The 25,851-nt window shown below is 35.8% G+C and overlaps 1 protein-coding gene and 1 pseudogene across 1 annotated transcript in view; both read left to right on the plus strand.

Annotated features, from left to right (window-relative positions):
• Positions 1 to 25,851, plus strand: part of RECK (reversion inducing cysteine rich protein with kazal motifs) — a 63,821-nt gene that overhangs the window by 10,458 nt on the left and 27,512 nt on the right. Inside the window, exons 2-7 of the mRNA XM_011366296.2 lie at positions 4,122 to 4,180; positions 9,497 to 9,571; positions 10,487 to 10,523; positions 12,998 to 13,083; positions 14,773 to 14,820; positions 24,970 to 25,003. Of these exons, the coding sequence (XP_011364598.1) occupies positions 4,122 to 4,180; positions 9,497 to 9,571; positions 10,487 to 10,523; positions 12,998 to 13,083; positions 14,773 to 14,820; positions 24,970 to 25,003 (339 nt within the window). The remainder of the gene's footprint in view (positions 1 to 4,121; positions 4,181 to 9,496; positions 9,572 to 10,486; positions 10,524 to 12,997; positions 13,084 to 14,772; positions 14,821 to 24,969; positions 25,004 to 25,851) is intronic.
• Positions 6,087 to 6,204, plus strand: LOC111743835 (annotated as a pseudogene).

Raw genomic sequence — 25,851 nt, forward strand, 5'->3', positions numbered from 1 at the left:
GCTAAAGGAATTTATCACCACCAAGCCAGTATTACAGGAAATGTTGGAGGGACTTCTTTAAGAAGAAAAAACGAATAAAGAATGGTAACAACTACATTCCTATTAATAAGTATCTTAAATGGAAAAGAATTAAGTGCTCCAACCAAAAGATAGAGTGGCTGAAAGGATAAGAAAACAAGACACCTCTACATATAAAAAGGAAGGGGATAGAAAAAGATAGTGCTTTGATGGACCTAGAAGGTATTTAAGTCAGACAGTAAGGTAAACACTATATGATTTCACTTATATGCGGAACCTAAGGAATAAAAAGAACAAACTAATCAAAAACAGACTCACAAATATAGTGGACAGTTTGATGTCGTACAGAGGGAAGAGGGGTTTGGGGGGCTGAGAGAATGCTGTGAAGGGCTAAAGAAGTACAAATGAGTAGCTGATGGATGGTCATGGGGATGGAGAGCACAGCATAGGGAATGCAGTTAGCATTAATGCAGTTAACTAGGTGGAAGGTCAGGGGAGGGAGGAAGCAAATGGGGGGATCGTTTTATGAATTATATAGATGTCTAACCAATGTACTGTATACTTGAAACTAAATAAAATAATTTTTTTAAAAAGTAAAGACCTTTTTCTCTTCTGAAACTTAGTGAAAGTTTTATATGTTATTCAGAATTCTTGTCAGATGTTTAGAATTTCAAGACACTTTCCCATAGAAATAATGTTAGAAAGCCAGCCTCACAATAGTCTTTTATGAAACCAAACTATTGTAATATGCCAATGATATCATATATACCCGGTTATTGCTTTGTCGGTGAAAGAACATCCACCATAAGAAAAAGTCTTGTAAGAGTTTGAGACAAACTGATGATAATTGCTGGGAAGCAAAATCTCAACAGATTGAGGAAATGCTTTGGAGAATGGCAGTTTTACAGCTTACTTTATACATTAGAATCAAAAAAGGCAAGGTAAGGAGAGTTTATGAGATTCATTGGTGGTAGATTAAAGAGGTGGGAGAATGCAAAGTAGGGAAATCTCTGAGAGTGGATAAAAAGTAAAATGGAGAGACACGTGCATCTTTTACATTGGTGGGTATGGAATAGTTACCATTTACAATCCATAGAGATGGTGTGTGGGCAACAGATAACAATGTGGTCTCATGCTCTGGTGCCCGTGGTTGTGCCTTCTAGGGGTCTGGAAAAGATTACTCTGACATTTTAAAGGTATGTTATCTTAGATGCACAAAGACAATAAACAATTTCAAAGTTAAAGACTGACCTTTGTCAAGGAATCTATAAGACTACCCACCATGACCTGCTTTTAGTTAGGAATTTTTAAGTCCAGACCACCCTTATGTGGTTCTCAGTTTGCAAGGCCTGCCAGGTGGACCTCCCCTGAGCTTGTCAGGTTTTAGTTTGTGGCCCCTTTTTCACCCACAGCTTTATGGAGAAACAGTTTTCAGTTTCAAACTTAGAAGACTTGTTGGTAAGATCTAAAGAGGACTTCTTTTATTCGTTTATTCACTCATTTCTCCCCAATACCAGTTCTTTCAATCAAAAAAGCTCTGCTTTCATCTTACTGGTATATTGAAGTTATATAGGTTTCACTTGAAGAAATTATGTTGCAAACATATATATATATTAAACCATTGTATCATATCTAGCTGCTTGAAATATATTTTCATCTTGTCTCTTTTGACTTGCCAGTCTAGTCAGCCCTTATCAATCAATCCAGCTGTATATTTTTTCCAGTTAGCTACACTCTAGTAGTAACATGCCCCTTCCGATTATCTCTAGCCAATTTATCAATTTCTCTGGGCCCATAATGCTGCTTGGCAATATTTTTCGTTTTCTCTAATTTGATATTTCTCAAACTGGTGCTCTGAAATGTTAAATGGCATGAAAAAAAGCTTTCATGCTGTGAGAAATCTGTCTACTTAGACCTTTTATTAGGAGAGTAATAATGAATATTAGTATAGTAAAAGCTTCGTGACATCTTGAAGTGAAGAATTCACTCTTTTTTAATCCTTCATTTCCAAATTTATTTGAACATGAAACATTTTCTCTTGAGGGATAGATATTAATGAATCATGAAACAGTGTTTCATAGAACACAAGTTTGAGAAACATATCTTTCTCTATTCTCCCAAGTGGCTGTTACAGATCTCTGCAATTTCAGACTGAGCCCCCAACCCTATCTCAACCCTTTTTGTTTTCAGACCTAATCTCTATTTCACTGTGAAAATAGAGGCTGTTGAATTTCCTCTTAATTTATGAGTATCCTTATATCCTTTCCTCTTGTCTAGACTTTGTTCTGTCATCAGACTGTACCCTGGATGAAGTCGGAGAGCATAACATTTATTCACTACTGTATCCTTAGCCCCAAATATAATGCCTCTTCTTGATCCCACATCCCATAATTTGTTTCTACCACAGTTGGGTATACAGCATTTCAATTCTGGCACTAACCACCCAGAGTTAGAAGAGACCCCACAAGTTAAAGGGCATGGGCCCCAACAAGACTGCCCTTACTTCAGACACCAGCCAAACTTCGGGGGTCCCCCAAAGGTCACCCATACTTCTGACCAACTGGCTGTAAATCCAGGCTTCCCATGACCCCTCAGAATTGGTAATTTCCTGGAAAGACTCATACAAATCAGGGAGGCACTGTAATTATGATTATAGTCTTATTATAAAGAATATAAATCAGGAAGACCAGTCAAATGAAGAGACACAGGGTGAGGTCTGGGAGGAAATGCAGAGCTTCTGTACCCTTTCCTCATGAAATCAGTGTGCATCACCCGCCTGGCACATCAGTGTTTTCACCAACTAGGAAAGGTCCACTGAGCTTCGGTATCTAGCGTTTTTATAGGGATTTCATTCCATAGGCATGATTGAATGAATTATTGGCCATGTGGTTGAACTCAATCTCCTGCTTCCCTGTCCCACTGGAGGTTGGGAGGTTGGAGTGATTATCATGTGGCTCAAAGCCCCAACCTTCTGATATGGTTGATCTTTCTGGCATGGCCAGTTCCCACCCTAAAGCTATCTAGGTGAGACCCTGGGCCAGCTCATTAGCGTAGCAGAGACATTCCTGTTACTCCCGGATATAGAGTCTCCCTCTTAAGGAACCAAGGACAGTCTGCTCTAAAAAACAAATGAACAAAACAAACAAACAAACAAAAAAACATAAAAAATCTTCCCTTGCTCTTGGATCTTTCTGTAACTACCATTCCCTTTTCCCTCCCTTCACTGCTAGAGTTCTTGAGAGCCTATATTTGCTGTTTATACTTCCTCACCTCTCTTTAATATCATTCTCTTCTACCAGCTCCACAGAAAGTACCTTGTGAAAGTCATTAAGTGGCCTTCTAATTAGTAAATTCATTTCCTTTTTTGAGTCTTCAATCTAACCTGACTGTTCTGGTATGTGACACTAACTACCCGCTCTTCTGTGATACCGCTTTCTTGTGGTTAACCTGTCTCTCTGCCTATTGCATCTTAATCTCTTTGTTTCTTCCCATGTCTCAGATGTTGCTGTTTTTTAGAATTTGGGGCTGTGGTCACTTTTCACTAGAAACTCTTTCTAGGCAATGCCATGCATTTTCATATACCTCCCTTTATGCTGACGACTTCCAAATTTGGATCTTTAGGCTTGGCTTTACCTGCAAACCAGACTTGGATTTCTGACTTTACTGGAATTTCCATCTGGTGTCCTGTCCTTAAAATTAACACTTCTAAAACAAAATTCACTGTCTTTTTATCATTTAACCTTAATATTATAGATGTGATAATAGAATCTAGGCCATAGGGCAATTGTGTAAGTATTGAATGAGATAATGCAAAGCAAACTTAGTAAAATTCTGGCACATAGAAGGTACACAGTACATAGTAGCTGTTATTATTACATGACTGTCTCCCTTGTTAAGACTGCAAGCTTCTTGAGGGCGAGAACTATGTCCTAAAACCAACCGAGCATTGTACTTTGCTTCTAATAGAGACATAGTAAAGGTTTATTGAGTTAAAATGAATAATAACAATCTGTTTAATAAATGGTTTGTGTAACCATCTGATTTAGCTTAACCATCTTGTAATTTAAAGTGGGCAATATCGGGTGTTTATTTTTTCTTCCTAGGTGCATTGTGTTGTAATCATTCAAAGGATAACCAAATGTGCCGTGACGTATGTGAACAGGTAAGCTTACGTAATAATTCTAGAGGGTATTGGTTATGTAATTGTTTATTAAGTATAATTGTTTTGGAGAAATCTGTTGGATAGCAATTTAACTAAGTAATCAGAGTTCATAACACCAGTAATGGAACAAATTAACATGTCTGCTGACATGATGCACTGAAAAGGAGCACAGTATCTCATGTAGAATTCCTGGCCCATATGCATAACCTGAGGAAGCAATAGGGTCAACCTGGATTGAGGGCTAATCCTCAAAACAATAGCCTGTACTCTTCAAATAGGACCCCAGATATTACTCTTATTATTAGTTATACAAATGTGGAATGTAACTTTTATCTCTAGATACACACTGAAAACAAAGGTTGTAAGAAACTTCCAGATTAAAGGAAACTAAAGAGACATGACAACTAAATGCAATGCATAATTGTGGATCGGATCCTGGAATTTAAAAAAAAAAAAAAAAAGATTACTATAAAGGACATTATTGGGATAAATAGGTGAAATTTGAATATGGACTGTAATAATATTGTATCGGTGCTGTGATCTTGAATTTGGTGATGTACCGTAGTTAGGGAGAATGGTGTCCTTGTTCTTAGGAGATACATGCAGGGATTTAGGAATGAATGATCATGTCTGTACTGAATTCTAAAATGTTTCTTCAAAATAATAGTGATAATATGAGTTTATGTAGAGTTAAAGCAAATGTTGCAAATGTTAATAGTGGGTGACTCTAGATGAAGACTGAGTGTTCATTGTTCTACTTTTGAAACTTTTCTACTACAGGTTTGAATTTTTTGGTTGGGCTTTTTCAGGCAAGTTCCACTGAGACAGTGACTGTTCCTAAAGTCTTACCTTTCTTTGAGCATTATGGTTGTGTAGTTCTAGCTTTAGTGCTTGAGAATTAATGGCCTCAATCAAGTTTTCAAGTAAGAACCTGGGTTTTAACACTTTCTGAAACTGAGAGAGCTATATAACTGGGATTAAAAAATCTCTCAAACAGTATTATGATTTTATAAAGATTTTGTAAAATACTTTTTAATTATAAAGCAAAACAGTGACTCAGCTCATCTAAATAGCTGCTAGGGAATTCATATCAAAATACTATAGCGAATTAAGTTTTCTACAAATTTATTGCCAGAAAAATACCTTTTAGAAACAAAAATGACCTCTCGATGGTGTCACCATAAAGGGGCTTTTGAAGTAGCTCTGCTACTTTTGGAAGTGCTAATTTCCTGACCTTTTGCTTTGTTTCCTCTTGTTTTTTTTCCACCGATGTACGATAGGGTGATTAATTTTTACGAGGTACCTGTGACAGGCAAGGTCTAATTTCTTAAAATAAGAAATATTAGAAATTCTATAACTTAGCAAATTAAGTGGATGCTATAGTTACCCCAGTAAAGAACATTTTTCTCTGACCTTGTTTTTAACTAACTGAGAATTAAGGCAAATAGGACCCCAGATATTACTCTTATTACTAGTTACACAAATGTTGAATGTAACTTTTATCTTCAGACACACACTGAGCTACAGAATTAGATTTACTCGCAGAGGAGGAGAGCTAAGAACTGGGTTACATATGTTCACTTTCTCCTACCAAACTCAGCAGTCAGGTAAGTCAGTTATTCCAGTCACAGGAGCAGTGAGTGAGTGGTGTAGAGATGCCAGGCAGAGCTCACTCAAAATGAAAGGAAATACCAGGAGTGAGGAACCATTATTTCTTCAACCAGTAGGAAGGGAAGAAAGAGTGGAGTCCTGCTGATATTTAGGTTTTGAGTTGAAGTGAATAGTAGTACTGCTGATGGAGGCTGGGGAAAAGATTTTGTTTGGGGGGAAGGTGAATTGCCGAATTATCAGTGAAAACCACTATGTGAAGACAGTTGGAGATTTGAGATTAAAGCTTTTAGAATTTGTCTATGGCCATGCCACCCTGAATGGCCCGATCTCTTCTGGTCTTGGAAGCTAAGCAAGGTCGGGCCTGGTTAGTACTTGGATGGGAGACCACCTAGGAATTCCAGGTGCTGTAGGCGAGAGAAAAAAAAACTTTTAGAATTTGAATTTAGATAAGTCAAGGCTGGTGTTTTATAATAGTGAACATTAAAAAAAAAAAAGGTGTCAGATGCCAAATAAAAGTTAAGAAGCTTGAGATCTGAGAAAAGGCCCTTAGTTTTAAGAAGAAAACTGTTAAGGGAGATATTCTAGAGCAGAGACTTTGCGTTGTTTATGCTGAATTCTCTGTGCTTAGAATAGTGCCTAACATGCAGAACTCTCCATAAATATTTCTAGATTGAGGGGAGTGGTAGGACACTAAAAGTCATCTGCAGAAATTTAAAACATTTTTTTGAAAAATTTAAATTTATTATAATATTTCAAACTTGCAAAAATCTATTCAGTTTTTAACTATACCTTATCTCCCCAACTGTACTATAAATTCTTTGAATATAGAGATTGTGACATTCATCTTTGTTGTACTCATGCCCTTGTGTGTGGAAGCTGGTCAGTGAATATTTGTGAGTTGTTTGAATGGACGCAATGAAAGGAAAAAGTGGAATATTAGTTGGAGAAGTCAGTGCAGGAAATAAAGATTTGTTTCAAGATAAGAGGCCTTTGCTTGTTTGAAGACAAAGGGAAATGAGTTATGACAGAAAGAGGGGATAAGAATGGATAAAAAAAGCTCTCAAGATCAGGATTGTAAGCCCTGTGATGTGATTGTTTCTGCCTTGAATAGGGTACAAGTTTGGTTATTAAATATTTGCTCTGAGATGATTTGTATAATCATAGTATATATTCTAATATATATTCTGGGTAAGCATTCATCTTTCTTTTTAGGTGTGATTATCAGTTCAGTGAAAAAAGTAACTGCTAATGTTCAAGTCTACCAAATCATCTGAAGGTATATACATGCTGCCTTCTTTAAGCTAAATTAATTATTTAGCTTATTTATATTCCTAATATTATTACTTATTTATATTCTTAATAAGTTATCTTAGTTATTTATATTCTTCATAACAATGTTTCTCAGTTTAATTCATTATACTTTATAGAATCATGATTTTAGAGACAGAAGGGACCTGATAAATTATCTAACTTCTTTATTTTGCTTGTTAGCTATTCAAAAAACTGGAACCTGGGGAGCAAATTTTTATTTTATTTTTTCTTATGTGCCAGGCTCTTTACAGATATTATTTCATTTAATTCTCACACTAAGTCCTTGAGGGAGATAATGTTGTTATCTGCATTTTGTAGATGAGGACGTAGAGGTACAGAAAGGTTAAATAACTTGCTAAGAGTCTCTAAGGCAGTAACTGAGTAGCAGGGGCTCAAACCCAAATGTGTTTGATTACAAATCCATGCTCTTAGCCACCAGGCTAAGTAAGGCCAAGTAGGTGGCTTACTTCATTGTTCTTTCTGCTGTTCTAAACCGTTGTGGGTATTGTTGGTGTTTTGCTTTATTTCCGTTTTGTGAGGAAATGGAGTTGAGGGAGAAGAGATGAATGAGTGGAAACAAAGCTTTCTCTGTTTCTTCCCATTCCACTACCAGTGTCTTGTGCTTATTCCTTTCTTTCTGTCTCTTCTTTACTTTCTTGCTTTTCATTATTGTCTTCTTTTTACATATATTTTTCTTGTTTTTCTTTTTATCTTTTTATAATGGGAATTTTTAAATATACACAAAAGTAAAGCAAAGCATAATGAACCCCCATATTCAACTTCAACATTATTAACAAGGCCAGTTGTGTTTCATTTATACCCCAATTCCCCCCCCATTATATTGAAACAAGTTTATATTGCAGTAAATTCCATTTGTCATATCATTTGACCCATAAATTTTCAGTTTTTATCTATAAATTATAAGTACTCATTAAAGTGATATAAAAATAACTCACTTTTAAAATGTAATATTCAAATATCTAGTTTTTTCAGATTTCTTAATCGTTTCATAAGTTGTCCCCCTCACCCCTTGTTTTTTTTTTTTTTTTAGTTTGAATCAGGATCCAAGTGAGATATGCATAGCAATTGGTTATATGTCTTTTAAATATCTTTTGAACTATGGGTTTCTTCTTGCATTTTATTTAATGAATAAATCTGGTCATTTTATCCTGTAGAGTTTCCCACAGTCTGAATTACGCTGTTCGCATCTCCGTGGTGTCGTTTAATGTATTCCTTTATACTCTACATTTCTTAGTAATTAGTAGGTAGATTTAGAGCAGAGGTGTTCAATAGAACTTTCTACAGTAACGAAAATATTCTATATTCATGTGATCCATTACAGTAACCACTAGTCATGTGTGCCAAGTGAATACTTGAAATATGATTAAAAAAACCGAGGAACTGAATTTTAAATTTTATTTAATTTTAATTGATTTCAGTTTAAATTTAAATAGCCACACATGGCTAGCAGCTATCTTCTGAAATGGATCCTGAGGCTTGATCAAATTCAGGTTTTATTTTTGTTTTGTTTGTTAAGTCTTCCTTATAAGTGTTATTGTGTCTGGTTGTCTCTTTTTGTAATGTTAGTAGTCATTGTAGATAATTCCCTAAATGCACTAGGGGTTGCAAAATGGTGATATTCTAGCTTTCTTTACTTACTAATTATAGTTGGTAGTTTGGGAGAAAAGTGGCTTCTAAAACTAAGTGGAGAGAAATCCTTTTTCATTGTCTTTACTGTTCATGGATTTTACAGTCTCAGCTGTTTGCAGGTAACCGTGAAGGTCTGTCTGATACACGTAATGATTTATAATTTACTGAGACATCAAATTGTAATTGCATTAATTACAGTCCTGTTTGGAAGTGAGCCAGTTAGACTGTTGAATGAACTTGTCAGCTCCTTAGCATCTATATTAAAAAATGGCTTTGTCTCTATTTTATGGCATTTTACAGAGAAGTTTATCCCATAATGCTATTTATAAATTTGTTCTTCACCAATACCAAGGGAGTAGCATAGTCTATTTTTCATTGTGGTCAGTTGACTAAAAGCAGTTTATGGAACAGTTTAGAATAAATTTATCATTTTTTTCTTCTTTTTCTGTTTTCTTCTTTCTTTTTCTTCCCTGTCTTCTAACAGGTTGGTAGCCTGGTTTTCTCCATTTTCGGTCATTAGAAAATGGGGTCTAGACTTTGGTATATTTGGATTTTCTTGATTAGTTGCCAGACTAACCAACCTTTTAAGAAATGTTACTTCAGTTTAATTTAGATCTTTCCAATGGTTTTCTATTTACAAAAAGAAGTTGGAAAATATTCTAGATACCTGATAAATTTAGAGAATAATAAATTTTACTTATTTCTTATGAAAAATGCTACAAAAACTTTTTTTTTGTCAAATAGATATTCTCCTCAAAAAGTGAATCCCGACTAAAACATCTGTTGCAACGAGCGCCAGATTATTGCCCTGAAACAATGGTAGGTCTTGTTTAACCCAACTGTGTAAGCTTTTGTTTAAATAAAGCCATCTAACGAGTTACTTTTAGATTTAGCAAAATGTTCAATGTGAATGAGGTTTGTAGTCAAAGTAAAATGTTAGATTTAACTAGGTACTTTAAAAAGATCTTCACACAAATTGCTAGATAGAATATTGTCTCACTTTTATTGTTTATTCCATGATTTAGGTAAAAACAATATTAAATACAAATTTATTCCAGTCTTTAAATTTAATTATAATAGTTTATCTTGAATTTGGAATTTTATGTATTATTATATTTTGAAAATTTTATGAAAACTATAATAAATTTTATATTTATTTTTACTTTGGAAAGTTGTATTTGAGATAAAGGAAAATGTGTGACTTCTCGTTATGCCTATCTCATTATTCCTGTCTTCCCATTTTCTTGTATATGATAGATGTATTGCTTGCCAGTCTGAATCATGTAACTTAAAATGTCTCTAATGCTTGGGCCATCCTCAGTATTTGGAATGCTTATGGACCAGGCTAAGAAAGTCTGAGTTTGCCATGAGAAGCCTCTTTAGATATGGTAGCTTACGTTATGTGAGGTGAGAGAAGTTCTGATACATTTTCCTTTAGTCACTCTACAGATACATTTGTCTTTGTGCTTGGAAACATTGATTCCAGTAAGCATCCTGAGTAACCAGACTAATCTTCAGTGCTCTTAGATGGGAAGATGGAAAAAGAGCAAGTGACGTTTTGCATCTGTTTTATTTTTTTCCCCTAAATAGCTGGTTGATACTCATAGTCCTAGAACATTGATTGTATAGACACAAACATAATCAAATCATCCATACAGAATTTCTGTAGAAATTAAGTGTCATATTTAGGAACTGGTTATCTATATAAAAACCTTTTGGTGATTACAATTTTAGGTTGAAATTTGGAGTTGTATGAATTCATCTTTGCCAGGTAAGCAACAGAAATGTAACATTTAACATTTTATTTTTAAAAACTTACTGTGATTGTATAATCTGTGTCATATAGTTATAGTCCTATAACCTAATGTATACCCTTGAGCTTCTGTCCTCTCCTTCCCATAGGCACCCAAATTTGCAAATGTATAATTTATTCTCATTCACTCAATACTTAACTTTGTACTCTTGTCTCCACTTCTACCATTCTATTGAAACTGGTCTTTGAAAAGATCAACAGGATCTCTTGGTTCCTAGGTCTTATAGCTTTTTCTCTTTGACTTCCCTGTGACACTTGATATTATTGACCACTACCTCCTTGTGACTGCACCTTGCTCTCTCTTACCTTTTTCCTCTTACTTCCCCACCACAAGGACTGTGGTTGTTCCTGTGTGTCATCCTTTTCTCTCTCCACACTCATCCTGGTAACTAATCAGCTTTGGGAAGGAACTTTCAAATCCAGGTCATTGTTTGTGACTTCTAGACATCTCTACCTAGATCTCTGCATCCAGGTGTATCTGAAGTGAAAATCCAAAACTAAACTCATCTTATATTTGCCTCTCTTGTGAATGACACTAGACTGGAAACCAAGTTATCTTTGACCAATTTTTCTTTTGAGCTCTCCTCTTGTAAAATTTTGCATCTGTCCTCTCTACCCTTAGTTTAAGCCTCTATTGTTACATTCTTGGGATAAAATATTGTAATAAACTTGTAACTGATGTTTTAACACATCATAGCTGTCATCCCAGCCCTTCAAAAAAATCCCTGAGGGATATCCATTTCTATTGGAATGAAGCCCAAACTCCCTAACCTGGCATTCACAGTTTCTTAAGATTAAAGTTTATTTTCCAGTCCTGGTTAAAGCCAGTGCCTTGAAAAAATCTCTGAACTTGAAAGGCTGTCACACAGTTTAAACAATTTGTACTATTTGCCTTCCTGTGATTGCCTACATCCTTGCCTGTTTTCCTAATTGTCTCTCTGCCTAATGTTCTGGAATTTGTAATTTATACACACACACACACACACACACACACCCTCTCTCTCTCTCTCTCTCTCTCTCTCTCTCTCTCTCTCTCTCCCCCGCCGTCTCTGTCTCTGTCTCTCTGTCTCTGTCTCTCTCCTCCTCTCCCCGTCTCCTCCTCTCCTGCCCCACTCCCTTACTTCTTTCCAAACCATAATCTCCATAAGAGGCCACTAGGTATGTGGAAACAGCAGCTTACTGCATTATGCTGTAAAAGTTCACAGAGTTCATGACTTACGTTGATTCCTTTCGAAATTATATCTAAAATGAGAGTTATTCTGAATAGCAAGCAGCAAAGATTTAGAAGAAGCTATACCAGGCAATGGGGGCTAGATGGGAGCCTATTGCCCTTTGTGCTATTAAAACATGTAGGGATACAGAAGGCGATATGTAGTATTTTTAGCCAGTTGTAACAATTGGGGTGGTTTATAATTATATTTTGAGAATTTTGTCTATTTATGGGCCACTTGTTTGCATTTGTTAGTTTCTTAGCAGAATGCTTCTATTTGTATTAAGTCCTAATTTTATTTAGAGAATTATGTCATCTATTGCCTTGAATCCCTGACATTTTTTTCAAATGTAAATAGTAATCTGATTTAATGTATGTGTGGATTTGAAGATCTACATGTTACATGGAAGCAGCATAAAGCATTTTTTAAGGGAAATAAGGCCGAATTTGCAGCATCCCTATAAGCATAAATATCTTTTCTCTTTTCATAATTATTATCTCTTAATTTTAATCTAGAGTCATTCATTGACATTTATGATGGCAAAAAGTGATCTTAAAAAATACATTAGAATACTTTTTATAATTTTATAAAAAGTGATACTGTGATATCTCTTATTAGTATCACAGTGATTTAGTTGGAGAAATAGCTGCTATGCATAAACTGAACCAGAAGAGTCATTTTGCCCCATGACGAAGTTCACCCATTGAAGCCTCTCCTGGCTCACAGGAGCTGTTCCTGTTTGTTTGCTAAGTAGCAGTTTTTAAAAAGCATCATGGGTTTTATACTACTCTAGGTATTTAATATTTTTAAATTTAATAATACTTGTGCCCTTTTTTGTTTGTTTATGAAGTTAAATTGGAATCTTTGCCTCTGCTTCACAGTCTAAAGGTGAGGAAGGCCTCTCCTTGCTTTTCTTAACCTGTATGTCCTTTAGAGATGCTACCTACCCAAGAGTAAAAATGACCTAGAGAGTTCAGGGTGGGCAAGGAGACGAGGGAAAAAACAAAGGACTTGATTTTGCTGTGAGGGACCCTGAGAAGACTGATAGCTTTGGGAATAAAGCAAGGAAGAGGGGTTTAATAATTTTGAGGCCATTTTGTTTGAGCTAGTTTTCCTGTGGGCACTTGCTTTGACTTTTAGTGATAGCCACGAACCAAATTGGCGTGCTATTTGTGTTTGTCACTATTTATGACCAAAACATTTGAATGTTTTGTTTTTAAGGTGTGTTTAAGAAGTCTGATGGCTGGGTTGGCTTAGGCTGTTGTGAACTGGCTATTACCTTGGAGTGTCGACAGGCATGCAAGCAGGTAACACTGGATAATCAGGCTCTTAAGCAGCGTGGAGTGCAGTTTGGGTTTTAGCTGTGCATATGTCTTGAACCCTGCCCACCCCAGACCTTTGGCGATGTGACTGATAAAAGCTGCACATTTAGCATTTCTCGCATAGACCACTTCTTTTTAGACTTGGCTGCTTTTTCAGTTATGGCTGCTGTATGTAAGGCCCTCAGCCCTCTCTTATTTTCTTAACTTCTGTCTGCCTCACAAAAAATATTCTAGGAATTGAGGCCTTTTGTATTTTGCTTATGGTCATGCATGGTCAGTGTTGAATGATTCCAAATGGTCATGTGAATTTAAGGACTGCCTAGATGAGAACAGTTGATATAGTTGGCTTATTTTGCTTTCAACTTCCTTTCTGTCTTTCATCATGGGTTTACCCTGAGTATGTTCTTACATTTCCCCTCTGCTCCTCAGGGGAACATGACTCTTAGTGAAGTATAACTTCTCTTTGATTTAATGTATGTCTGGTCCAGTTCAAGTTAGGCCCCTGGGTTCTTTCTCACTGTATATTTTCGTAGTCGTTCCTCAGAGTATTGTGAGAAAACTGGTCTCCAATTCTTCATACTCCAAGTGGTGGGAGTAGACTTAACTGGGAAATTTAGGTGGACCTGAAACCACCACTGAAAAGCCTTTTATTTTCTTTTTCTAGTGACTGGTCTCTAGACAGGAAAATGTAAGACATAGTGGCACCTTCACTTTCACATATACCACTGCAACACTCTTTGGGCAGCACACAGGCTGGCTCTCTGCTGCTCTCCTCCACGCATTGAGATGAAGCTGAGTTGTGCAAGATTGGAACTATAATGGATCTAGTGGGACATAAAACAGTTGCCAGTCCATTCTGCTGCTTGCTCTCCCCCTCTCGTCAGCTGCCCTATTCAAAATTGCATGAGCTTGGGTAATAGAACAGGAGGAAATAGAATGAGGAACCAGAGCCCATGGCTCTGAAACTACATCTCTGAATGGGAACTGATATCATGTGGAAGAATTACCACCCTCAGTAGATTTGTTTTGGCTTGTTTTATATAGAAAATACATACTTAAATGTGATGAATAACTTGCTTTTTCTCTGATCATCAGTTTCTTCATCTGTAGAGGAGATGCTATCTTTTTCATAAACTTATTAAGAGAATTACATAAAAATAACTTTTGTAAATTACCAGACATAGCCTTTCCCTCTTTAGTTGCGCCTTTGTTATATTTGGATCTTTTCTGAGGAAAAGTTAGTATGAGAAACTTATGAAGGGTTAAAGAAAAAGCAAAATATAAATAACCTGGCAGAGCTTCACAAGAAAATTTGCTACAGAGTGGAATTCAGCTAAAAAAAAAAAAAAGTCGTCTGATTTACATTTCCTTCAAAGTCATCTAGTTTCTGAAATAACAAAAAGACTGTGTTAATATGTGAGATTAAAGCCATAAAAATTAGAGTGAAGTTCTAGCATATTGGGTAGATTCTGAGGCTGATGTTTATTTTAAAGTAATTGCATGAAATATATTTGTTTGATTTTTAGAAACTTTAAAATATTTAAACATGAGGTTTTTGCTGATGAAATAAAGAATACTATACCATCAATTAACATATACTTAATTTATATTTTTTTTTGTCCTGTGCTGAATAGCATGTATAATAAATTAATGGAGAAATTTGTTATCTTTTAGGCGTCTTCAAAAAATGATATTTCCAAAGTTTGCAGAAAAGAATATGAGGTATGCATTTTATTTAACAAATTTGGCTAGACTATATAGATGTTATCAGAATTGATAAAATCACTTAAATTTTAAAATGAATTCATTCTTACATAAATTATTATGCCTTTTACTTTACAGAAAATAAAGCCTTGACAAAAACGTCATTTACCTTGTGTAGAAATGTTATGACTTTAATTGACTTTTGTTGAAATTAAGCATTAATCTTAAATAAATGCCTAAATTTCATACACAGGATTTAAGTTATAATGTTTTCATAACAAAGCAACTGGTTATACCCAAAGTTGTAAAATAGTTTTTCTTTGGTTCCATATCTTCATTCGCCCCCTTTCCTATCCTTTTACCCATCCAGTTATTCATTTTTATAAACCACCTCTAATCAAAGAAACAAAATCATTGCTAGTGTGAATAGCTTCAAACTTGCCTAGGATCTTGCATTTGGGGTGAGGAGTACTAAATTACAAAGTCTGTATTGAATCTGAAGGACTCTTGTCTCCCAGTGGTAGTATTTCAAGCACTGCGGTATCTAGATGGGGAAGTTATTAGGGCAGGTGTAGAAGAGATGTTTCATATCCTGCAAATATGAACAGAAGATTGTCCCTGATGTGAAAGGTTCCTTATTGGGATGACTTTGTTCTGTTTCTAGATCTCCATGTTAAATGTGACAATATTATTGCTTTTCATAGTATAAGGCTATGTAACTTAAGTGCATATGCCTCATTCATTATTTTTATATATAAACATTGGAATTCCTATTGCTTTTAATAGTCTGTGTTCTCTTGGAGAAGAAAGAACAACTCTCTTAACTGCTCTTTTCTCAAAGCCTATAATTATATCTCTTGATTCATATTTTTAAATTGGAGAATCTTATTTATCTTTTGTCCCTTTGTACTGTTTGCTAAGTTATATCTGTTCCTCTGAAGACAAATTTTCAAATTAACTGCAACTCTCCTCTCTTCTTATTGAAAGGAGCCTTGCTACAAATACATAAAAGATCTTTTTTCTGCTCTTTACCTTTGAAGTAATTCGTTTTAGTTTCTCTGGAACAAAGTGACTAACTTTGATAATTCCTTCTTTTCTCCCGCATGATGTCTGACACTATCCATCTCCTGTAGCCTGTCCTCCATTATGTTAGTGTGCTTCCTTCTCTTGTCTGGATTTCTGCATTGCCCTAGGAAGTCTGCCAGTATGTGTTGATGAAGGACGGGACAGGAAAGGTAAGATTGATAAACACTGTCCTATGAGAGAAATACTAAGAATAGTCTACTTTTCCCAGTGTATCCTCCCTTATTTGGCCTAGAATTAAGAAACTATTTCCCAAAAAGCCACATGCCAAGTGGTTGCTTTTATCAGTAACATAGAACCTACAAATTGTTCAAGATAATTCAAGACATAATTTGATGTCTTCTATGTTACTTAGAAAAAAAAAGAACATTTTAATACAGAAAGAGGGTTCTGCATTATAAATCCAAATAATAGTCACTCTCTTGATTGTTGAAGTTTAGAGATAATGGCTTTGTTATAAATGAATTGGGTGAGTTTGGCGTAGTACAGCCTATTTTAACTGAATTGGTTGTTTATCAACATTAGAATAATTTATAAAACTAGGCGTTTAGTATCTTTTCCTTAATACTAGTGTGGTCCTTGGGTAAACTTGTAGCTGTGTAAACTATTCCTTTAGGCTTAAAATTGTGAGGCTTAAAATTTTAGGAGTTACCATTTTCCCTGAAAAATGGTTTTGTGACATTTGATAAGAGCAAGTGTGCTCACATTGGCATTAAAATTGATTAGAGAACAAGTAATTATATTTGAAACAGCTAATGTTTATCTTTACTGATAAGCTACTACAGAACTCCTCTTGAGGGGATTTCCTACGAAATTTACTTACATGAATAAAGTTAAAAAATTTTAATGCAATTTACCATTCTATTTGGTTTCAACCAAAGTAAGATAAAACAGTTAAATGTAAAACATTGTTATCTATTATTTTATAGCATCTGTTTTTTCTTATGCAAATCAACAAATATTTATTGAATACTGAGAGGCAGTTTTATGTTTGAAAAAGCATAAACCTTGGAGTCAGACTTAGGTTAGGATTTTGAGGCTTAACTTCAAATACTAGAGAGTTGTATCTAATTGAGTGAAGATAATTAAAATATAAACTGCTCACACAAGGGCTTAGAGAAATCATAAAGCAGAATGAGCATGTTGAAAGTTAATAGGAAAAGCTTTGGCAAAGAGAGAGGCCTGAAAAGATTGGTATTAATAAAAAGACTAGATCAAAAGTATGTTAGCAAAAATACACATGACTTATACAGAGAACAAAAAGAAGATGGGCCTATTTTGGCCTGAGAATCTGTACCTAGATAGGCAGTCAAACCAGATCCTAGAATTGTGATATTTTGGGATTCAATTCATTATTTAGTAGAGAGATGATAAAAATTCTGTAATAGGAGACCAACATAACAAATAACAAGTCCAGTATTTTAGAAAGCTTAATATCTTAGTTATGGGCAGGCTAAGTTTTAGATCTCCCCAAATCCTCTAACTTAGCTAACAATAGATAAGACCCAAAACTAGGATGATAGCAATAGAGTTGAGTATTCAGGAATAAATCAGATTTGAAGATAGAATCCATCAACAGGATTTGTTTTGTTAGATTGAATATAGGAGACGATCTTTAGGGAAATATAAAAAACAGTTGTGAATGAATCGAGAGACACAGCTGAAGAAATTATATGGAATAGCAGCTCGTAGGAATAAGCTGAAAGAGTCTGAGGGAAATGGAGGCTAGAAAAGTCTTCTAATTGGAATACTAGAAGAAGAGACAGTATGGAGCAGAGTCAGTGTTTAAAGAAGCCCAACAAATCCCCAAAACAGGATTTAAAAAACACACACATTACAGACACACCTCATAGCCAAAGATCTTAAAAGCAGTCAGAAAAAAAGACAGTGCCTTCAAAGGAGACCAACAGCTTATTTCTCAATAGCAACAGAGGAAGCCACAATGGAATGATACCTGAACTATTCTGAAAGAAAATAATTATCGCGCTAGAATTCCATGTGTAGCAAATTTTTTTTTCAAGAAAGAGGGCAAAATTAAGATATTTCCAGACAATAAAAACAATGAATTGCTATTACTGGACCCTTTATGGAAGTCCTTCTGTAAAGGAAATTTTAAATTGCTACAAGTATTTGAAATGCAAAAGAAAAAGAGAATGATGACAGTGAAGGAAAGTAGGTAAGTTAAAACACACAGATTTTTTTAAAACAATAATTATTGAGTTTTTAAAAAAGAAAATACACATCAACAATAGCACATAGGTTGGGAAGAGAGTTTAAAGATGTTGAAGTATATTGGGTACTAGATCTTTCAAATGTAAAGACCCATATCTCAAAGGTAGTTAGGAATACTGAACCAAAGATGAAGCGAGATAATCATGCCCAAAGTCACAGGCTTGGTCCTTGGCCCACCTAGAAATATTAAGTCGGGCCACCTGGGTTCATGGATATGTGACACTAGAACCAAAGGTGATATTCAAAATATTCAACAACTGGGATGACATAGGCACCAACAATTAGAATAGATGCTGGTTGTAAACCATCAGTATAGCCATATTAGTACACAGTGATTGATTAGAACTAAAGTAAAAACTAACTCATGTTTTCCATGAGGTATGAGACATGAAGTGTAATTCATTTAAAAAAAAAAATGGCTGTTGTTAGTTATTTTCTTCCTTCAGTGTCAGAATAAACATCAAGATGGTGTGAGGTTGGTGAATTTCCAGAGACCTGGCAATGGCGGATGAGACAAATTTTAGGTTCAGGTCTATAAATTTATTTCATACTTTTATGTCAGACCTTACTATTATCTCTTAACATACTGGCCATAAATATAATAAATATCTTTCCATTTGCTGCATGAGCCACTGAAGTACAATGCTAAAAATTTATCATCAGACTTACATTTTTACTTGTTTCTTCCTTCTTTCACAGATTCTTCTCTATGCTTTTCTTTATATTCTTTTCAGAAACGTCATTTTCATTTCCTCTCTTTCCTAGTTTATTCCAGTCCAGTTATTTGATGTTGTCTTATTAAGGAAAGTGAAAAACTCTGAAGGAGAGTCAGTAGGAGATATTTTTGTGAGGACTCACTTTTTTTAATTCTCAAGGTATTTAAGTTTTAAACAGTTGCTAAACAAAACTAAAATAATGTTCTGACCTGGGGCTTCTGGTTCTGTGAGAATGCTAAGATAAAATTAAGACTCCGCTAAGTGCATAAAAGCAGGGTGTAAGTCTGTGTTAAGTTTTATTTTTTGTATATTTACATGGCTCAAAATTCAAAATGGTATACAATATTAAAAGTCTCCCACCTCTTGTACTGCAGCTACCTAGTTCCTTAAGTTACCAGAGATATTTTATGCATAAAAAAGTAAATATGTATAATAGTCCATCCTTATCCCCCTGTAACACAAATGGTAGCTTGCCATACACTTTGTCCCACTCCTAGATGTCAGTATTTGGTGCATATTTATGTGTGCCTACATTGACTGTACATTGTATCCTCAGGAAATATCACAACTCTGTGTATAAATTTTATTTTGTTTCATTCTTCAAATTAACCTTGATTCTAGATTTACTACCAGAAGCATAAAGAAAAAGGGATGAAAAATAGCCCAATTTAGAGGTAAGAGTACAGGAATGTCAGGACAGCAGGATTCCCTGGGTAGCTAGAGGCCTCCTACACCTCAGTGTGCTCGGGTCTGTGCTACAGCGGTTCTAAGAAAAGAGGAGACAGACAGCTTTGGGGGATTTTAGCAAAAAGAATTGTAGGGTACTTTACCCCAGCAAAGCCTTCAAGACCTAAGTGTAAAGCTGCTTTTAGTTAATGCTAAGGAAACTCTGAGAATTGCCAGGATGTAGTAAATAGAAAACAATGGGAGGCTTGGTAAACAGTAAAATGCTGTCCAGATATACTGTATCAGAGTAGATTTGAGCCGTTACCTGCAGCTGATGAGCTCCAAAAAGAGCGAAACCTATTAGGTCCTGCAGTACTGGCTTAAGATAATATAAAACTTTATATTATCCATTTGTATATTGTTTTTGTTTTGTCATATTTTGTATTGTAGTTTGGAGAAGGTAATAACTCATATTTAGTCTCCCTGTGCTAGTGTATTTCCTCTGTAGTCCATTCTTCTCAGAAGTCACCTGAATGAATTCATCCCAAAAGGGAAATCTGATCAGTCAGATTAGATTTTGACCTGGTCTAACCTAAATGGCCAGATTTCCTCGCCTGGGCAATCTCATCTACTCCTATAGCTTTAAGCGCCCTGTATGAGGACAACTCCAGAATCTTCTTTGCTAGCCTCTATTAAGCACTCCTGAATCACTCCTGGATATGTTGTTCACTCCTTTGATGTTCAACTGGCATTTCAAATCAGCGAAACTAGTTGTTACCTTCCCTACCTGCCCTACCTCCCTTTCCTTCTCTCCTTCTGCTACACGACACCACACACACACCCCAAAACAAAAACTTATTTTTCTTAAATTTCTTGCTTGGTTATTCTAGCACAGTCCTCCCAGACACATAAACTAAAAGCCTAAGAGGTATTGTCTACTCTTTCCTCTTTCCCACCATCTCCCACAAATGACTGGCTATCAAGCCCCCCAAATTTACCTCTGAAATATATCTTAAATCATTTTTCTCTCCAGATCCTTGATTACTGTCTTAGCTCAGGCCTTTATACCACTTTTCTGTACTACTCCAACATCTCCTCAACTAGCTTTCCTGTCTCTAATTCTTATCTACTATCTCCATTTCTCCTAGAGTGGTCTCTTTAAATACTGGATATAGTCATGTCACTCCCTTCCTTAAAACGCTTCAGCAGTTCACCTACAGGATAAAGTTCGTGTTCCTCAGACTGCTATACTAAGCTTTTCCCTAACCTCTGACTCTTTTCTCCCTTACTGTTCAGCCACATGTGCATTCAACTTGTAATTTCCCAGATTGACCACTTGTTTTATTTGTTAATTTTACAACCTGTTTGTTCTATCTGGAAATCCTCCTTGAATCCATCCTTTCACACCCCACGTAAGTAGTATGCTGGAGTTGGCACCTATCAGCTAGGGATAACTGATTGTTAAATATTCAGTGTTTTACTTGAAAGCAGCCATCATGGGGGAATTTATGCCACCAACATTAGCAAACACCATAAATCAGGACTCCTCTCACACCCACCCTGACCCCTGCGAAAGCTGGTCTAGCACACCACTATCCCTATGCAACTGGCAACCTCTGCCTCAAATTCTGACTTAGACAGTTCTTTAAAACCTTTCCTGCCTAGCCTTCTTCTCTCCATACACATGAAATTGATTACTGCTTCCAAACCCTTTAACATGCTTTATTATAGTATTTGTCATCATCTAGGACAATTTTGTTCACATTTCACTTTTTAATACTACACTCTGAGTTCCTGGCGGCAGAGTCTCTATCTCAATTGTCTTTGCATCTGTCATTCATTTATCTACTCGACATTCATTGAACTGAAACAACTAAACCGATAGATTTAATTTGTATCAGGTACTATTCTCAGGGTACAAAGATGAAAGGATTTAGCCACTCTATGCAAGAACTCGTAGTCTATTCCATGAGAAATTCAAATAGTCCATTATAATACAGTGAGACAAGTACATTGCTAGAAGTCCATACAGGACACATTGGAACCTGGAGGAAAAATCCCTGCCCAGGGTAATGGGGAAGTCTTCACAGATCAGGTAAGACTTAAAGGACAAACAAAAAAGGACGAACAAAAATTTGTTGCCTGTAAAAAGGTGCTACAGTTAGTATTTTTATAGATAGAATTTTTTAATAGAATTTTTTTTCCACTCTGGACAGCTGAATTACACAGGCTCTTTGTTTCTGAATAAATAGTGGTTTTATGTGGAAACCCCATGTAAATGCCTATGAATTAGGCATTCTTTGAATGAGTATAGCACATCCCTGAATAAGGTCATTTTGTTCAAGGTCGTTTTATAAAAAACAATGAGAGATGCCATAGAAACTTAACTCTTGTTTATATCAATTAGCCTGTGGTAAAATTGGTTTCATTATCCGTTATTTTGCCTAAAGTCACAGAACCTACCAACAGTGTTAAGTGAGGATTTACTGTATTGTATCTGTATGACAATGTCCAGCTGTATAATGAAGGCTTTTGGATTTGAAGATGTCTTGGGACCCTTTCAACTCTGGGACACCGGCATGTTCTTTGGGTCTCTCAGGTTGTGATAGATCCTCACCTCAGTAACACTAACTTTGATTTATTCTAGAGTAAGATGAGTGGGGCGAGGGAGCTGTTATAGGAAGGCACATTGAGTGTATAGTATTGGTGGTAGAAGGTCAAAAGAGGCTCAAAGTATAAACCTCCAGTTACCTCCTGCTTTTGCCACCAGATGGCGATCGGACATTTGAGAGACTTAAGAATTGACTTTAAGACCCTGGAGACTGGTTCTCTTAAGAAACGGAGAAACTATAAATTAATGCTGTAATTCATTATGTGTATATGTTAAGCCCTGTCAAACTAATTAGCAACAATTTAAGCAGTGAAAAGTAGTTACCTTTAGTTTATACCTTAAGTATAGTTACTTAAGATATAGTTTATATGTAGATATAGTTACATAAGGTTAGAAATATTTTATCAAAGATGATGATGTGATTAGAGTCTATGAAATCATGATGAGTGTAAAGTAAGCAGCAATACTGTTGAATTCATCAAATATTGGTATACTTGAATGAAGAACCATTCTTGTTAACCTTAAAATTGATAAAGGTAGAAATATCAAAACAGTATTAGTATGAGGTGCTGCCATGTGGAAATATAAAATGTTATGGTTCAACAAAGTAGGTTAAACTGATGTGTGAAGGGTCCATCAACAGGCATTAAGAGAAATGAGAGATACTTAGGGAACATCTCTGAACTCTGGATGTTGTGTCAAGGGAGACAGCTGTGCTTTTCTTCTATATGAGGCCAGCAGACCTTTTCTATAAAGGGTTAGACAGCAAATATTTTAGGCTTTCATGCCATATGGTCTCTTTCTGTTCAACTCGACCATGTTAGTGTGGGCGAAAGCTGGGATCCATAAGTGTTTCTCTTTTCTAGGCCTCAGTCTCTGGTTTCTGTCAAATAGGAGTGAGATTAGATGATCTCTGACATTTTTCAGATTCTGCATCATTTAGTACCATTCTTTGAAGCTAAGTGATCCATAGGCTGACCAGAGTTATATTTTATTTATAAGGTCAATTTTTTGAAAAATCCAGCTTTAACAAATTTGTAAGTCTCTAGAGTAGTTCCTCAACCTTGGCACTATTCTCATTTTGGGCTGGATAGTCCTTTGTTGTGTGGGGAGCTGTCCTGTACATTGTAGGATATTTAGTAGCATCTCTGGTCTCCTGTACACACTAGATGCTAGTTGCACATATACTCTCCCCAACTGCCAGTTGTGACAACCGAAAATGTTTCCACACTGCCGAATATCCCCTAGAAAGCAAAATAACTCCTGTTTGAGAACCACTGCTCTAGAGACTTTAAGAATAACTAGAAGAATACCAAAAATGGAAATCAGTGTATGTAACCCAGGGTGACCACCAAAATAATAAACACATTTCTTTAGGTACAAGGTCAAAAAAGCCAAAACTGAATAGAACAACCAACCAGCGTATTAGAGAGAAAAGAGCAATGAGAATTGTATTCACCCAATCAAAGGGGGCTGGAAAGCTGGTAGCAGATTGCTTTTTAATATTGATTTAGATCGCTTTATGGAAAGTTTCTGAAACCAGTGAACCCAAATATAGGGCTATCTATACTGGGTAGCTGAAAAGTCAAAACAAGCATAAATGAAGAGAAATAAAAATGATCATTATTTTAAAACACCAACAATGTTTACTTTTCGCTACACTTATACTGCTTAACGAGCTCACTAGCAGAAAGAATTTATACTGGGTGAATTCATTAGCCTTCATCTATGAGGACTGGTGTTTTGTTTTGCTTTAAATGGATAAATTAAATGTAATTTATTTCTACAGTAGAATATTATTTATTGAAAAAAGTGAATGCAGGACAGCTTCACACAACTACGTAGATTTTTGAAGCTAAGGTTTAAATATCAGTAAAGCTGGTTCTTTTAACAAGTCCAGATCACATAGCCAGCCTGTGATTTAGCTAAATTTAAAAGCCAAAATCATCTCTATTTAACAATAAAGGTACACTTGATTTCCATCTACCTTTTTTTTGTGCCCATATTATTTCTTTTAATAATCCATTCTCTTCCTGTTGTAATATTAATCATAGCTGACAGGCCCTGAATATCCAAATGACTTTGTATAGGAATTTTTTTGTCTTGTTCTCCTTATTTTCCTTTAATACAGTGTGATGTTTTCTAAACAATGATCTAGGAGTGGCTATAAACACTTATTCTAGTCATAGGCTCTGCTTTCGACCTGCTCTGTGACTTGCGGCAATTTTTCCTCTGCTGATGGAACAGTTTCTTCATCTGTAAAACTGTACAGAGATTCCTTCACTCTGTTCCCAGAATGACTACAAAAGAATCATCTTCAAAGCCTTGTTTAAAATATAGATTTTTATACTACACTCCCAGATTCTGTTTCTGTAGTCTAGAGTAAGGCCTAGGAATGCCATGTGATTCTAGTTCGTGGCCAAGTTTGAGAACAATTAGAAATGATCTCTAAAGTTCATTCAACTCTCAAATGTAGTTATATAAAATATATTTCCCTAAAAGTCCTTTATTATGTCATTTTCTGGAAGCTTTTTTATATACCTGCAAGAAATAATTGAGATGAATACATTGTAGCTTCCCCCAAATACCCACATACGTACAACTTTACGTAAACTTGATTCGCTATATAAATGGTCAGCTTATGGCTCAGGTGATAAATCTCGATCCCCAGTATGTGTTAGAAGATGGTTTCCCTTTTCACCAGGATGCCATCTCATAGCTTTTTGTTTTTCAGTCTTGGATTTAGAGAAGAATGAAATAGTTTGATATCCTGATTTCCATATAACCATAAAGTGAAATAAAATTAGAAATTCTATGTGGTTGTTAATTTCTATTTGTTTGTTTTTCTTTAATTTACAGAATGCTCTTTTCAGTTGCATTAGCAGAAATGAAAGTAAGTATATGTTGATGGTTATACAAGCAGTCCAAAGAGCAAAACACAGTTTACAGAATATGATTTAGCTATTATAAATATTTCCAAGACCCTGACATTATGACTTAGGCTGTTAGTAAACCATCTGAAGGAATGTGCCCAGGAGAATTCTGATAGGCACTTTCCTCTAGGATGTTCAGGCCATTCATGAATTAAGATTCCCCTGTCCTAATTGCAGATTTTCATAGCAGATACTAGTGCTAGCTGTGTTAGAGGAAGATCATGCCCCACTTGAATAAATACAATCACTTTCAGAAGTTTAGCACTCCCACATGGTATAATGTAGCCCTTGTGGAGGACTGCCTCTCAGTTCATTCAGCAGTCATTGACTGCTTGCTCTTTGTAGGGCAAAAGCACATCTGAAGGGGACACAACCTGTATACAAAGAACTCTGGGACATGGTGGATATGGGATAGTGTCACTGATAAAAGTGCTGTGGAGTTCAGAGGAAGGAGTGATCACATCCTGCAGGGGTGCTTAGAGGTAGCTGCAGGGAGTTGGTAAGTGAGCTGGGCCTTGAAGGAAAGACATTCCAGATGAAAGGAATAGTGAGACCAGTTAGAGATGGGAAACACATCTGAGGAACGAAGAGTTGTTTAGACTAGCTTGTCAGTAGGATTATATCAAAGTATGATAAGAAGCGTTTGCTGCCTATACTTTATCTTCTACCCTTTCTTACAGGGGCTTAGTTGAAGACTTCCCATAGTCTCTGGCATGTAATCTTATGTCCTCCCACACTGGCAAGGAAGCCAGCATAATGGAGAATCAGAAGATAGGCATCCTTGTCATATTCTCACTTGTCTCTTCTG

This window comes from Pteropus vampyrus, unplaced genomic scaffold, assembly GCF_000151845.1.
Source record: "Pteropus vampyrus isolate Shadow unplaced genomic scaffold, Pvam_2.0 Scaffold123, whole genome shotgun sequence".
Classification (NCBI taxonomy): Eukaryota; Metazoa; Chordata; class Mammalia; order Chiroptera; family Pteropodidae; genus Pteropus; species Pteropus vampyrus.